This window comes from Tripterygium wilfordii, chromosome 13 (genome assembly GCF_013401445.1).
Source record: "Tripterygium wilfordii isolate XIE 37 chromosome 13, ASM1340144v1, whole genome shotgun sequence".
NCBI lineage: Eukaryota > Viridiplantae > Streptophyta > Magnoliopsida > Celastrales > Celastraceae > Tripterygium > Tripterygium wilfordii.
Window position 1 is genome coordinate 14,414,680 of NC_052244.1, and position 14,769 is coordinate 14,429,448.

The 14,769-nt window shown below is 37.5% G+C and overlaps 1 protein-coding gene across 3 annotated transcripts; it reads left to right on the forward strand.

Moving 5' to 3' along the window:
* Positions 1 to 2,238: 2,238 nt before the first annotated feature.
* Positions 2,239 to 14,271, forward strand: LOC120013195 (probable inactive serine/threonine-protein kinase scy1). 3 transcript variants are annotated; one of them, XM_038864927.1, is made up of 22 exons: positions 2,239 to 2,453; positions 3,014 to 3,112; positions 3,509 to 3,660; positions 4,424 to 4,496; positions 4,582 to 4,704; positions 5,190 to 5,298; positions 5,950 to 6,029; positions 6,248 to 6,329; positions 7,883 to 8,022; positions 8,102 to 8,212; positions 8,371 to 8,487; positions 8,612 to 8,701; positions 10,191 to 10,244; positions 10,485 to 10,559; positions 10,649 to 10,675; positions 10,749 to 10,824; positions 10,998 to 11,097; positions 11,182 to 11,251; positions 11,661 to 11,734; positions 12,053 to 12,162; positions 13,198 to 13,452; positions 13,734 to 14,271. In XM_038864927.1, the coding sequence occupies exons 1-22, from the start codon at positions 2,328 to 2,330 to the stop codon at positions 14,009 to 14,011; spliced, it is 2,421 nt and encodes an 806-aa protein (XP_038720855.1). In that variant the 5' UTR covers positions 2,239 to 2,327; the 3' UTR covers positions 14,012 to 14,271. The 3 variants fall into 3 exon arrangements, with proteins under 3 accessions (XP_038720855.1, XP_038720856.1, XP_038720857.1); XM_038864929.1 differs by having other exon boundaries at positions 2,438 to 2,453; positions 3,514 to 3,660; XM_038864928.1 differs by lacking the exon at positions 10,649 to 10,675 and having other exon boundaries at positions 2,240 to 2,453.
* Positions 14,272 to 14,769: the final 498 nt, after the last annotated feature.

A 14,769-nucleotide genomic window follows, 5' to 3' on the forward strand; every position in this document is an offset into this window, starting at 1 on the left:
TTCCGTCGCTAACTTGTGCCAGAAACGTAGTTTTCTTGTGTCAGAAGATAAAATTTAACGACGGAATTTGCAACGGATTCATTCCCGTCGCTAATTTGTGCCAGAAAAAGTAGATTCTTGTGTCAGAAGATAAAAATTAACGACGGAATTGGCAACGGAATCATTCCCGTCGCTAATTTGTGCCAGAAAAAGTATTTTCTTGTGTCAGAAGATAAAAATTAGCGACGGCATTTGCAACGGAATTATTGTCGTCGCTAATTTATGCCAGAAAAAGTAGATTCTTGTGTCAGAAGATAAAACTTAGCAACGGAATTTGCAACGGAATTATTGTCGTCGCAAATGTGAAACAGAAAAAGCAAGATTTTCTGGGAATGGTGTCAGAGGATAGGATTTAGCGACGGAATTTAAGTCCGTTGCTAAATCCGTTGCTAAAGTCCGTTGCTAAATCGGTTGCAAATGTTGGCGGGAATTCGCGATTAAACTGCAACGGTATTTGCGACGCATTTTTTTGACACGGAAATTTCCGTCGCAAATTCCGTCGCAAAATTTTCTTAAATTTCACAAAATGTTTGCGACGGATATTTCTGAATATTCCGTTGCAAAATCGATAATTTGCAACGGAAAAAATTCCGTCGCAAATGTCCGTCGCTAAAAAGCTTTTTTCTTGTAGTGAATATAAAGTAAAATGACTCGTTTTGATCTCATATGTTTACTTTAGCACATGTCATTTTCATTCTATATATATATATATACAGTGGTGGATCCACTGTTGTAAGTTGTAACACTAGGGGTTGGGCTTAGTGAAATCATGTACAAATGTAATGGTATTGGGCAATGGTTAAGTAAAAATGCAACAGGCCCAGAGTTTTTTTTATATTTTTTTTATTTTAAGCCCCTAATGCTCTCAATAATTGTCTAGTCTAAACCCAAATCTCAGTAACAACCATCCTATTTATACTTAGCAACGTTTCAAAATCTTGAAAAAAGGATCATAGCAAGGAGAAAAAGAATGATACGAAAAAAACTATAATGTGTGCCCTCAATGACTGAAATTTCTGGATCTACAAACTGTATACATAGATGTGTAATGAAGGGAAATTGAAGGAGTTGAAGATGAAAGAGATAATTGTATATAAAAACGCAACGAAAACAAAATGGATCAACATGCCTCCGGCCATTAATAGTTTAAATAATTGAATCAAGAATAAAAATGCCCGAAACAAACACCCTTAACACAATATGTCAGTAGATTTAGTGACAGGGTTTTAGTCTATTCTTTGTACACTCAAAAACAAAAGTATAATTAATGCAAAATCATAGCGCCACTATATATAGCGATAGGTCAAGACTCATCCCACAAGGAGGATTATAGAGATAGGTCAAAACATGTGGATCACTTAAGTTAGAGTCCTAATGCAGGATTAACTCTATATTCTCTTACTTGACCCCAATGTCATGCCTTATTTTGGATACTCTAAAACTTTGAACTACTCATAACCATTCTCAATTAAAGAAATATGATGCTTTTGAATCATGACGGTTGAGCGTTACTATATCGACATTATCTTCCATATATTACAAAGCATATATATATGTGAAGTTGTTTCAAATCATGCTATAAATTTGGAAGATGCCACTATCATTAGTTTGGTGCTTTTCCATGATATAACACCTCTTACAAGTATGAAGACTTATCGACAAAAATATGAGTTGGAATATCCAATATCTTATAGATAGTCAACATAATTATAAGTGAGCGTGAAATTATTGGTTCCTTGCGAATATCTCATTGATCTCTTTGCAGCTCTCCAATGTTTCAATCCGAAATTACTTTGATATCTCCCTAACATTCCCACTGGATGCGGATGGGCTCAAGCTCTTAGTTAAACAACCTTGATAACTTTTTTTTTTTTTGAAATACAATTGAGGAATGACCTTGGTCCTTGATGACTTGATTATGAGTGAATGCAGATGCAAATACATTAAGGTAAATAGAGATTTTATTGTCACTGAATGTTAATTATTTTTAATAAAGGGAATTGGGCCGCAATTTTTGCTAAAATATGCAAATGGGCTCAAGCTTTTCGAAAAATATCATAACGGTCAAGCCCACGGCCTAGAACGACACGGAAAGTCAAACTTTTCTCCAGTAACAATGGAGTATTTAACCGTAGATCGAATCAAAAACTAGTTACTCTAGAATCGTTTTATTCCGAGTTCCTCCCCATTAGATCATCAATACGCTTAGCTTGATACAGATACAAGAGGAGGAAGAAGAAGAGGAAGAAGAGGAAGAGGAAGAGGAAGAAGAGGAGTAGGAGGAGGAAATGTTGAAGTTCTTAAAGGGAGTTGTGGGTGGATCTGGAACTGGACCAAAAGATCTACCTTACAATATTGGCGATCCTTACCCCGCCGCCTGGGGCTCCTGGACTCACCATCGCGGCACCTCCAAGGTGAACCCTTCTGTTTCTCCCATTTTGTCTTTTTCTCTATTCGTGTTTGAGAGTTACTTTCCATTTGAGATTGCTGTTTCGGCTTGTTCCGTGATTGATGATTATTCGAATTCTAGTTACCTGCTCGTCCATTGCTGCTGTGGATAGAGTTATTCAAGTTCTTTTGGGTCTGGAACAACATGTTGATAACTCAATTCCAGCTTTTCTTGCCTTCTTATACTGAGTAGCATAATCACTGTTGGATTTTCGTGGATCTTGGAGGTTGCGGGGTTGGTTAATATATTGGAGGCAATAGTACTGAAGGTTAATACAGATAGGAAACTATTGGAGCCATAATTGTGTTAGCTCATGATTTTTAGTGCCCTTTTAGAATGCTCTTAACAAATAAGGCATATGTTCTTTTCACATCCCCTTCTCATGTTGTTCATATTGGCATTTTGCTTCCTTTCAAAATCATTAGCTAATGTTGTTTTTGATTTCGAAGAGGGAATGAGTCTTCACTTATGCAAGTCCTTTTGTTAGATGATTCGGTTTGTGCATGGTTATTGTTTAAATTTCAGGATGATGGATCTCCCGTGTCAATATTTGCTCTCTCTGGAAGTAATGCCCAAGATGGTCATCTGGCAGCCGGTCGTAATGGTGTGAAGCGTCTTCGAACTGTAAGTCACTAAGTCCTGATGATTATTGTGTTAGATTTAATGCATATATGCTGTTTATTCTTTCTCCACAGATTCAATATATTTGATTCTCTTGTTTCTCAAACAACACCATTCGAAGGCATGTTTGTAAACATTCTTTCTAGAACTTGATTGAATTGACAATTTGGGTTGTTTCAACCTTAATGAAGTCTAATTATTGATGTCTTCTTCAAGGCTGAACATAAAAGGAAAATGATTTTCTTTAACTAAGTTATTCTTTTTGGTTATTGTCTGGAATGCCATTCAATGTTGAAGTCTGCAAAGCTCTCTAATGCTGCTATATGATTGTAATTTGTCATCTACCATTGGTTTTGAATTTATTTATGGATAAAAAGTGACTTTTTCTTCTTCTCTCAGGTTAGGCATCCAAATATTCTGTCTTTTCTTCACAGTACAGAGGTTGAAACTTTTGATGGTTCTTCTACAAAGGTTACTATTTATATTGTCACAGAGCCTGTTATGCCACTGTCTGAAAAGAGCAAGGAGCTAGGTTTAGAAGGTACACAAAGGTATTCCTTTAATCTGCTGATGCATTTCTCTTTTTCCTTATCGCAAAGCCTCTTTTTCCTAACAGTTTTGTAATGCTGTCAAACTGCATGATTTCTGTTTATTGCATTGCATTTTGTTATTTAGCAGTTTAATTGGTACAATAAATATATATGCTAGACACATTTTCAATCTAAGGCACTGGTTGATTAAATATGTACAGTTGAGATTTACAGCTATCTGATGATCAAATATTGTGTAACACACTTCATATTTGTGCTACTCTACTTAATCAATTTTGTTCTTTAGTATTGCTTAAAGAAGATAGTATCTTTAGTATTGCTTGAAGAAGATAGTATTTATTTGTTTTCTACTAAGCTCAAGTCAACTAACATTAAGTTTTAACTACTTTATGTGGGCTAAATTTTGTTCCTCCCTTCAGTGCTGTAATATATTCATTTTGAAACAATAATTTAGTTAGATTATGAGCATACTAAAACCCTCCTTTATCTAGGCTTGGATTGGCTATGTTTAGTGAAATAAAATGCTTTTAAGTGCAGTGTGACAGTGCTTGTATGTGTATTTAATTGTTATGGATCTTTCGCATTTCATGTTATAAATAAAAGTGCTACTATTTGCAGTCTCTTAATATTTGATATATTCATTCGAAAAGGAATGCAAAAAAACCATAGATTATAATGAAACTTTGGTGGTTGGAATGATCGGTAATTGGTCTGTTAACCGAATTCAGTTCATTTTGCCTCATCTATGTTCTTTCGTTGGCAGGGATGAATATTATGCATGGGGGTTGAACCAGATAGCTAAAGCTGTGAGCTTTCTAAACAATGACTGTAAGCTTGTGAGTAGCCTTATCTGAGATTAGTGATATGTGTTCTCTGTTAGCTGAACTTTGTAATCACGTTTTGACCAAACTTCCACTACAGGTTCATGGTAATGTTTGCTTGGCCAGTGTTGTTGTCACGCAAACTTTGGACTGGAAGCTGCATGCTTTTGATGTGTTATCGGAGTTTGATGGGAACAATGAAAATGCAGCTGGTCCGATGCTGGTAATCACTGGTTTTGGTGTGAACAAAAGCTGATCTTTTTTTTAAAAAAGTTATCGTATACCCTACATTTTCTTTGCTCTTTGGAACTCAACTATCATATATAAGTGATATAAATGTTAGCCGCTGCATCAAAAGAGCAACGTTCTTATCCAGAAAGCGTCACAGATAATATCATAGAAGATTTTTTTGTTTCATATTGTGTAAAGTCCGCTCCTTACTGATTTCGTTATACTATCTAGTGGATTTATCATTGGAAATGTTCATTAAAAAATGTGTGACTGCTTTTTCTGTCATCTACCGATGAGCTTATATCAATTGCACTAATTTTTCAGCATGTTTTTCTTTTACACCAGCATCTTATCCTTTTTCCTGTTATGATTTCTGAACCGCTATGATTTCTTTTCATGCTCCGCTGTAGATCTCATTTTTAAAGAGTCAACTTTGGTTTCTCACGTTTCATTTTATTTTATATCTTTTAATATCAGCAATATGAATGGCTTGTTGGATCTCAATATAAGCCAATGGAGATGCTAAAGTCCGACTGGGCTGCAATCAGAAAATCGCCACCATGGGCAATTGATTCTTGGGGCTTGGGTAGGTCTCGGAACTTGAAATATTTTCTCTTTTTAAAGCGAGCTGTATACTGTTGTGTGATGCATGGGGTGGATATTAACAAACTGCCCATTAATGTGGCATTTATGTAATTATTTGCAGCATTCTGTATGCCCTTATAGTTACTTGCCACTCTTCTTGAAAGTGGAGATCCCCTTCATTTCTTTAATTTTATTGTAGCTTTCACATTATTGCTTATTGGTTCCCCTGCAGCTACAGTTGATACATTCTTTTCCATTTGGGGACACAAATTTTAACTTATGTTACAACTTGGTAACTAATCTTAACATGGTTCATTATAATAAATTTTATTGAAACGTCCATTTTATGGAGGTCTGTATATTTATCCACTGGTTCTGCTCTCATTTCATTTGCAGTAATCAATTGCTCTATCATATATTTTTCCCTTTGCATTTATCAATCAATGCTACTGATGAAATATGAAAAATGTTGAACATCTCTAAAGTTTGTCTAACTGGTATCTGTCAACGTGATACGTGAACAGTAGTTATTAGTTTCCACTTTGCATTATAGATTCATAATTTTTGGGTATTTCAAAATTTTTTCCCTTTTGTTTTGGATTCTCTCTCAAACGGTCTTATTTGAATATGAATTCTTTGTTTTAATTGATAGGCTGTCTTATTTATGAACTTTTTTCTGGTATCAAATTGAGCAAAACGGAGGAGCTGCGTGACACTACTTCCATTCCTAAGGTCTGTTTTCTGTTTGTGTATACCATCATCGACTGCTTATTTGATGCTTTATTTTTTCCTCGACTCCTCTAAATTATGATTTTATTTAACTTACATTTCAACTACTGATGTATCTATTACTTGTGTGTATGAGCTCATCAATGGGCTTGCTGAATGTTTCTATTTAAGAAATTTAAAAGATCAAGTTCATTTGTATTTTTCGTATGTTTTTGTCTCAGTCTCTGCTTCCAGATTACCAGCGGCTATTGAGTTCTATGCCTTCTCGCAGGCTGAATTCCTCAAAGCTTGTCGAAAATAGCGGTGATTTCTGCCTCCCTACTCAATCCCCCTTTTCCTTTCCAGCTTTTTTTTATTATTATTATTTTTATTTGTAGCTTATGCATTTAATTTAGAAAAGCTTCGGTTCCTGAAAGTTTATGAAGGCTGCTTGATAGTTGAACTCTTGGTCGTTCGCAATGAGACCCTATCAATTAAATTTGCGCATAAGTTGGGACAGAAATGGAAAGTGCAGGGCATGTGACCACTCAATCTGGACCTAATCAACTTTGAATAGTTTTTAATGGTTAAACATAATTAGCGGACTATTTGAGTACATGCAAAGCCATTATCGTATCTGACTGTCCATGTATCCTGGTTCGGAGCCTGTAACGGTGTCTTCTTCTATGGCTCTTCACACTCTGGATTTCCAGATGCATTTCGCTACAACTTCAATTGTTCTAATGTCAACTGCTTTAGAAGCCAAAGGTAGCTGCAATAGTTTGGTGCCTCTTAGTTTTTAGTTTAAGTTCTCTGCAGGTTTGGCTCCAATGCTTGGTCAATCGTCAACCAGGGTCAATGAGATCAGGCAACAAGTTGTTCTTGAATGGAAAGATCATACCATGAAAAGCTCTTGACCCATGTATTAGCTTTACTGTTGGATCTCAAAGAACAGCCAAGATGCAACAGTGGCGATAACTCTTCAGGAAGATATACAATAACTTGTGACAAGGCTCTGGAGAGAAGTACCAGATCCATTTCGCCATTGGAAGCAAAGTTGTTCAAGTTTGATATTTAGGACAGTGTCAGCAATGCTGAACTGAAGAGTAGTGGTGACAACAAATAGCATGATGGGTCATCAGCACCATTGCCGTCATCATCAAAAACATCTATGTCTACACCTTTTTTGCATTGAGCATCAAGGTCATCTTCTGCTGGTGGGAGATAAGACTTGGGTTTCCTTGAAGGATTTTCTGTTCAAAAATAGAAGAAAAGAAAGATCAAGCAACGTTAGGTTCTGGTAAACAATCCTATTCTAAGAAACACATACATAATCAATAAGGAAAGTAAGCTTCTTTCAAGGTTAATAATGGGCAGAGTTGGAGTTGGTGTTACACAGAGTTGAGAACAGGCATAGAAACGAAAAGACAGATGTGGGTAATTTTCTTAAACATACGAGAATATTTATCTGAAATAAATTAAAAATTCAGGGACTTCTTCTAATTAGTTTTTGAAATGGTCACCTGCCCTTTATGTGCTGTTTTTGTCCGAACTAACACCAAATCTAGGGGAGGGTGTCTCATCGTAGGGATGCAACCTAGAGACCACATGTTCAATTCCTGAAAACAGACTCTCCACATATCATGTGAGGGTAAGATCTGCTAACATCCTGCATGTCCCCGACCTCGCCCACTGTGGGATCCTTGTACACATGAGTTGTTTACCTTTTATTAAGTTACCAGATTATAATCCATGAGGGGTCAACTTGCAAACTGCCAATAGCTCAGGGGATACATGTTGCCTTCTATTTTTCTAGACTTTCTGCTGGTCCCTTGCTTTCTCAATATCTCCATCCTAAATGACTACTGTATTGGCAGAATATTTCCAGAACAAGTTGGTCGGCACAATACATTTCATGGAAATTCTAACATTGAAAGACAGTGTTGAGAAGGACACCTTCTTCCGGAAGCTTCCAAATTTAGCAGAGCAGCTTCCTCGCCAGATTGTGCTGAAAAAGGTTTGACAACATTTGAATGCCGCGTATTATTTCACCTTCACTTTAGCAGGCTTATGATTTTATTCTCTTATTTCTACAGCTAGTGCCTTTGTTAGCTTCTGCCCTTGAATTTGCCTCTGCTGCTGCACCTGCTCTGACTGCATTATTGAAAATGGGTTCTTGGCTTTCGGCTGAAGAATTTAATGTAAAGGTCATATTCTTCCAACTTCTTATCAGAAAACTTTTTCCGTTTGTTCATTTTTTTGGTTGATTATTTTCATATGTTCTCTCATTAGGGATATCAGATGTTTTTGTTTTAGTATGAATCTCCCGCTTTTTGACACATTGTTTCCTTCATCTTCATTTCAGATACTGCCAACAATTGTGAAATTATTTTCCTCCAACGACAGAGCTATTCGAGTTAGTCTGCTGCAGCATATTGATCAATTTGGAGAGTCCTTATCTGCTCAAGTTGTTGATGAGCAAGTATGTAATTATTTTAAATGAGTTTCTGTTTCAGTCCAAGTAAACTTCCCCCTTTTTGTTTGGAAAGAACTTTTTTTTTAAGAAATTGTAAATCTACTAACCTCTCTAGAATGGTGTATGCTAGGTTTATTCGCATGTTGCCACTGGATTTTCGGACACATCTGCTTTTCTTCGGGAATTGACACTTAAATCCATGCTTGTTTTGGCTCCTAAGGTTTGTCATATTTCTTGCTAATTATGTTCTGTCTTCTTTTTACTGACTTTTTGTCTTCTTGTTTGTGCATTTCTTGTTTATGTTTGTCGTCTAGTTCATTTGTTGATCAGAATTTTTTTTATTGGAAAACACTGTCAGTTGAAGGGTTTTTTGTTTTGAACAGATTTAGAACTTGGCATTAATGAATGGATATTGATGATGAGTTTTGGTGCATAAGATTCTTGTATTAAAAATGAAATATAGCAGTGTTTTAAAGATATTGGATGAGCTTGGAGAATATTTTTTGAGGATATATTTTTTGGCCAAGGAATAAGAACAAAGATTCCAATAAAAAATGTTGCTCCTTTGATATGCTTGCTTGCTGTTTTTTCTGCGTGTGAAAGGACAAGGTTAGGGTATTTTGTTTCCTAGTTCTATAGAATGTGTCCTCTCAGTTAAGTTGAAGGTACTCCAAGGTGTAGAGGAAGGATAAAAGAACGTAATGAGGTTGCTGGATGTTGCATAATGGGTCATGGTCTAAAGGGGTAATGTCATGATCCCACATCGGAAGATGTGGGCATGCCAGTGTAGTATATAAGTGGGAGAGCCTTCCTCCCACTGTATCCAAGGTTTTCATGGGATGGGCTTCTCTTCCCCCTATCCCTGCCCATGAGGGCCTTGGCCACAGCCCGGCCCATTCGTGGGTGTGAGGGTTGGGCCTTGGATTATGCGTGGGGGCCCAGGGGGGGTCTTCACATTTGGTGCTCTCGTTGAGAGTCCAGTACCCCGACCTTGGGGCCGCGTCTGCTGAGTGGCCAGCCTTGGTGCTCGACCCACGGAGTGGAGATCTTCCCGGGTTACTGTCACGTGGCTACCGATCCATGCGTGGATGGGCGCGGGCGCGTGGAGGTGAGGGCCTTGGGAGGTGTGGTTTCGGCCCGACTGTACTTCGGAGGGGCCGGCCAGGGTGCCTGACCAACGTGGACGTTGGTCTGTCGAAGGGGAGGGTATTGTCATGATCCCACATCGGAAGATGTGGGCATGCCAGTGTAGTATATAAGTGGGAGAGCCTTCCTCCCACTGTATCCAAGGTTTTCATGGGATGGGCTTCTCTTCCCCCTATCCCTGCCCATGAGGGCCTTGGCCACAGCCCGGCCCATTCGTGGGTGTGAGGGTTGGGCCTTGGATTATGCGTGGGGGCCCAGGGGGGGTCTTCACAGGTAATAACCCTAGATGCAGAAAAAATAGCCTGGGAGGATCATGTGGCTGGGTTATAATGACTGAGAATCTTCGCATTGTATGATGAATCATACTATTTTTCTGGGTGTTAGATGTAATATGTACATGAATTGATTATTCATAAGATGTAATTGTTAAACATGTGCATTTCTGTCCCTGAATAATTCTCTTCGTTCTAATGTCAGTATTGTTGATTACTGGTGTTTATAAGGTGGATAATTTAGTGCTTGAGTCCTTTCTGAGTGTTTTCTCTGTTTTACTTGACATTCAGCTCTCTCAGCGAACCATGTCGGGATCCTTGTTGAAGTATCTTTCCAAGTTACAGGTATTGCATAGTTGTTTTTCAATAAAAATAGAGTCTATGCTACATTAAAAAAGGCCAAATCTATTTAAATTACTTGTGTTGTGCATTCTTGTTTCTTTTCTAGTTCCCAATGCCCATCCTTCCTGGTGTTGAATTTGAGCCCTCTTCTTAGTTATATGATTTCTATATGTTGTCAATCAAATTTGCTTCCTTGTGCCTGGTTGGTTATGGCTTTCACATTTGACTGTTTCCTCCCTCTAGGTTGATGAAGAGCCTGCAATCAGGACAAACACAACCATATTACTTGGCAATATTGCAAGCTACTTAAATGACGGGGTAAAAATCAGCAGGCTACCTTTCCCTGATTCTTATTTTCTTACACCATCTGAAATAAATATAACATTACTGGATATGCTTACTTTCAGATGATCTTTTTTATCCTTGTCCTATCAGTAAGTGGCCCAGTTACCTTTTTCCGCCATTGTGATTCATTTTTATCATCTGTTTGGCCGACTTACAATGCAGACGAGGAAGAGAGTTTTGATTAATGCTTTTACAGTTCGTGCATTGCGTGACACTTTCTCTCCTGCCCGAGGTGCAGGTATAAGATTGTTTGTAGCGCATATGTTTACCTGCACTATTCCGAAAGCTCGCCTTTCTGACTTCTTGGATTGGTTCCTCAAATTTGCCAATTTTGTTAGTTTATCGGGTGGTTTGCTTTCAGCTGTCATTCCTTAGAGTCAATTCTCCAGAACAAAAATTGTACTTTTGCAGGTATTATGGCCTTATGTGCAACTGGTTCTTATTATGATATCACGGAAATTGCAACACGGATTCTTCCAAATGTTGTTGTACTTACTATTGATCCGGACAGGTTTGTTTATTTTTGTTATATATTTAAGATGCTTGGCACTCAATGTGCATTAGCCAATGTGCTTCTCTCTCTCTTTTTCCCCAGTGATGTTCGATCCAAGGCATTTCAAGCTGTTGATCAATTTTTGCAAATAGTTAAGCAACATAATGAGAAGGTATTTGTTTTTTCTTCTTTCTTTCCTGTTGCATTTGTTTGATTTTTTTCCCACTGAGGGAGTGCACAAGTAAAGATCAGATAATGCTTTGACCTTTTTGTAGGCCTGTGGAACACTATTGGTTAGATATTTAACCCAACTTCAGTGTTGATTCTCTCATTTACTTATTTTCTTGCTACTTTGGACTCATTGATATTCGTGTCATATGCCAAAGTATTCAATAATCTGACTTCTATCTGAAGTGAAATATATGTTGGTACCAGTTTAATACTTTTAGTTGTCTACATACAGACTATTTAAATAAATAAAGATCGGGGAAGAAGGATTGGAGAAATATATCATATTCTTCTTTGCTTTGTACTCTATTCCACATAACTAGTTCCTACTGATGTTTTACTGTCTTTTGTAGACAAATGTTGGAGATACTGCCGGTGCTGGAAACTTAGGGATCTCATCAATGCCAGGAAATGATAGCATACTTGGGTGAGTACTAGAAAAGTAGAAATTGGTTTTACATTGATGTATTAATGGCTATCACCCAATGCAAGTCCTCTTGGTCCTGCTAAAATGGGCAGTTGGGCACCTTGAGTATTACTTGCAAGTCAGAATTGGTATTGAAAGCAGCAGTATGGCCCCTTTAATTTTTACTTAGGGCAGTTAATCTTCTCATAGTTCTTGGCTTAATGGTTATGTATCTGTTTTCAAGTTTCCATCAATGTAAAAGAATGTGTAGTTATGTTAATAATTCTACAACATTTCTTTCCTTTGGTCTGATTTTTGAATTGGTGTCATTCCTGTCAGATGGGCCATGAGCTCCTTGACTCTTAAAGGTAAACATTCTGAACAAGCTCCTCTTGCTTCGGCAAATTCCGGCACACCTCTTGCTTCTGCAACCTCCACTTCTAGCACTGGTAAGGCTAATTTTATCATTTTTGGCTTAGTTTTGCAAAATGTGTTTTGTGCTCCATTCTATTTACCATGCATCCAATCCTTTTGACATTTTCATTTTTCCAGTGAAGTAAAAAAAAAAAAGAAAATTTGGTATCCTATCATTCAAGTTGTTACTTGTGACTAATGCAAATCCAACATGCACATAATTCAAATTTTCTTATGTATAGTTTTTAGGACATGTCCACGCTTTTAAGAGAGTTATAGTTCTGAATACCATCTACTTTAGCAATTATGCGAGCTACATCAGATTTTGCCATTTGGTATTATAAGACCCCCAGGACCATAATACCAACTAGCCATGATTTATATGATTGATTAGTATGTAAACGAGTGACATACTTTTTGAGTGAAAATAGAAATTTATTGCCGGGTACAGAGGGGATGCCCCCTTGACCATGGAAGTGGAAGAAGGATAATAGACAAAACTAAGATACATCGAGATATTCTAGTACATTGCAAACCCTACTATTGTGATGAACAGAGAACCACAATTTCAAAGTGCCAAATCATTCTTCCAAAGCTTTTTCCTATCCGATTCTCACAACCATCAAATATTCTCTTATTTCGTTAAGTCATATTTTCCAGCACAAAGGAACTTAGAGATTAGTTTTCTGTATTCCTTGCTACTAGACAGTGCTGTCCAAAAATTGCTCAACATATGTTAATGTTACATGCAAAATAGTACTGTGGGCATGGTGTGACTGGCTCTATGGGTATATAAAATAATTTATTAACATCTTCTCACAAAATATGCCCTTAGCTTTTGTTGTCCCCTCTTCCATAAGCAACAGGACAACACCAATTTGTTTCGAAGTGTGCTTTGAGAAAAGTTGGGCTGCTGACTGTGTTCTTGAGCGGATGAGAAATAATTAAAATTTTTGTGGTTTAGTTGAGAAGCTTCGCTGCATTTGTACTTGAGCAGTACTTCCTCTCTGTTGCTTTTGCATGAATTCAACAATTCAATCTCTCATATCAGTTTTCTGTGGCAATTTTAGGGATGGATGCTCCCAGTGTGGCACCTCTTCGTGTAAATTCCAGCCATGACCTTACCAGTCAACCGGCACCTGAGTCCCCTACTTCAACTGATGGATGGGGAGAAATTGAAAATGGAATACATGACAATGACATTGACAAAGATGGATGGGATGACATTGAACCACTTGACGATCCAAAGCCATCTCCAGTTCTTGCAAGTATTCAAGCTGCTCAAAAGCGGCCTGTGCAACCTGTTGCACAGCCAAAACCACAAGGTAATACTTATGCATTTAACTTGCAGCTAAACAATTTGTTGGAATTTAAGATTGAATTTGTCTATCTACTTTAGTTGCTTTTTCCCTTATTTTGGTTTGCATGCTGTATTAAATTGCTACGTTTCATTTTCTATGAATAGGAGTTCCCTTGTATAGAGTTCCCATATTCACCTATTTAGACCTTGAAGTTTTCAGATTAAAAGTTAGTTGCTGTCTGCAAAATTTTGAAGGGTTTTCTGGTATCTATCTATCCATCTATGTCATTTTCTTTTAATGTTCAGGTACAAGCTTGCAACCAAGAAATACACCAAGGGTGATAAAAGTTGAAGACGAGGACTTGTGGGGTTCAATTGCTGCCCCTGCCCCTGCCTTAAAAAATACTAAACCTTTGAATGCGAAAATTTCTGGAACATTTGCTAATGATCCTTGGGCTGCCATTGCCGCTCCTGTTCCTACTACAAGGGCTAAACCTTTATCGGCTGGCCGAGGCCGCGGAGCTAAACCTGCTGCTCCGAAACTGGGTGCACAAAACATAAACCGAACATCCTCTGGGACATGAAGAAGAAAAAGGCAAGGACCAGAGATCAGGACTGTAAATTCTTTTCTTTTTTTGCTTTCTGTGGCCGGGTTTCACATTCAAAGTACAGTGAACCCTGTTCAATATGATGGTGTATCAGATAGTTGACATATATTATTTGATTTGTAATACCATTCTTTCATTCCTGAGTACTATTCTTGGAAAAATGAGAACATCTGATCTGATAGAAAGTTTTGTCTTCATGGTAGCTACTGTGAAGTGATTGAAGGGAAAACCCACTACTTTTTTTCATTTTCCCTATATTGAAAATGTATTTTGTTGATGCAGTAACCTGTATTTTCTCTGCCCTTTTTCTTATTAAAAGACAAAAGTGAACTAATTCCGTTCAAATCCATTGACATTCCTTATGGAAAAAAGTCATTATTTGTAGCAATGAAAGAACTTTTCATATCCAATGTCCAAAAGCAAACACAAGTGATCTTTCATCTTAAATCAATTCCCCCCCCCCCCCCCTACCACAAACATTCATTCATTCTGCCTCAAAAATTCTGGCCAATTCTGCATTTTGACCAAGCACAAGTAATACAGAATCTGTAAGAAAAAAAAAGAGATCAAATACAAAATACGCATTAAGCCACAGTCGTTTTACTGTCTGGCTTTACCTGTTTTTTTTAACCTGGGGAGTGGAGAAGAGAAGCCTTACCTTGTCTGTTCAGATTGTCAAGATTCCCTTCTCACATTTTTAGTTTTTTTTTTATTAAAATTATTATCTATTAAAA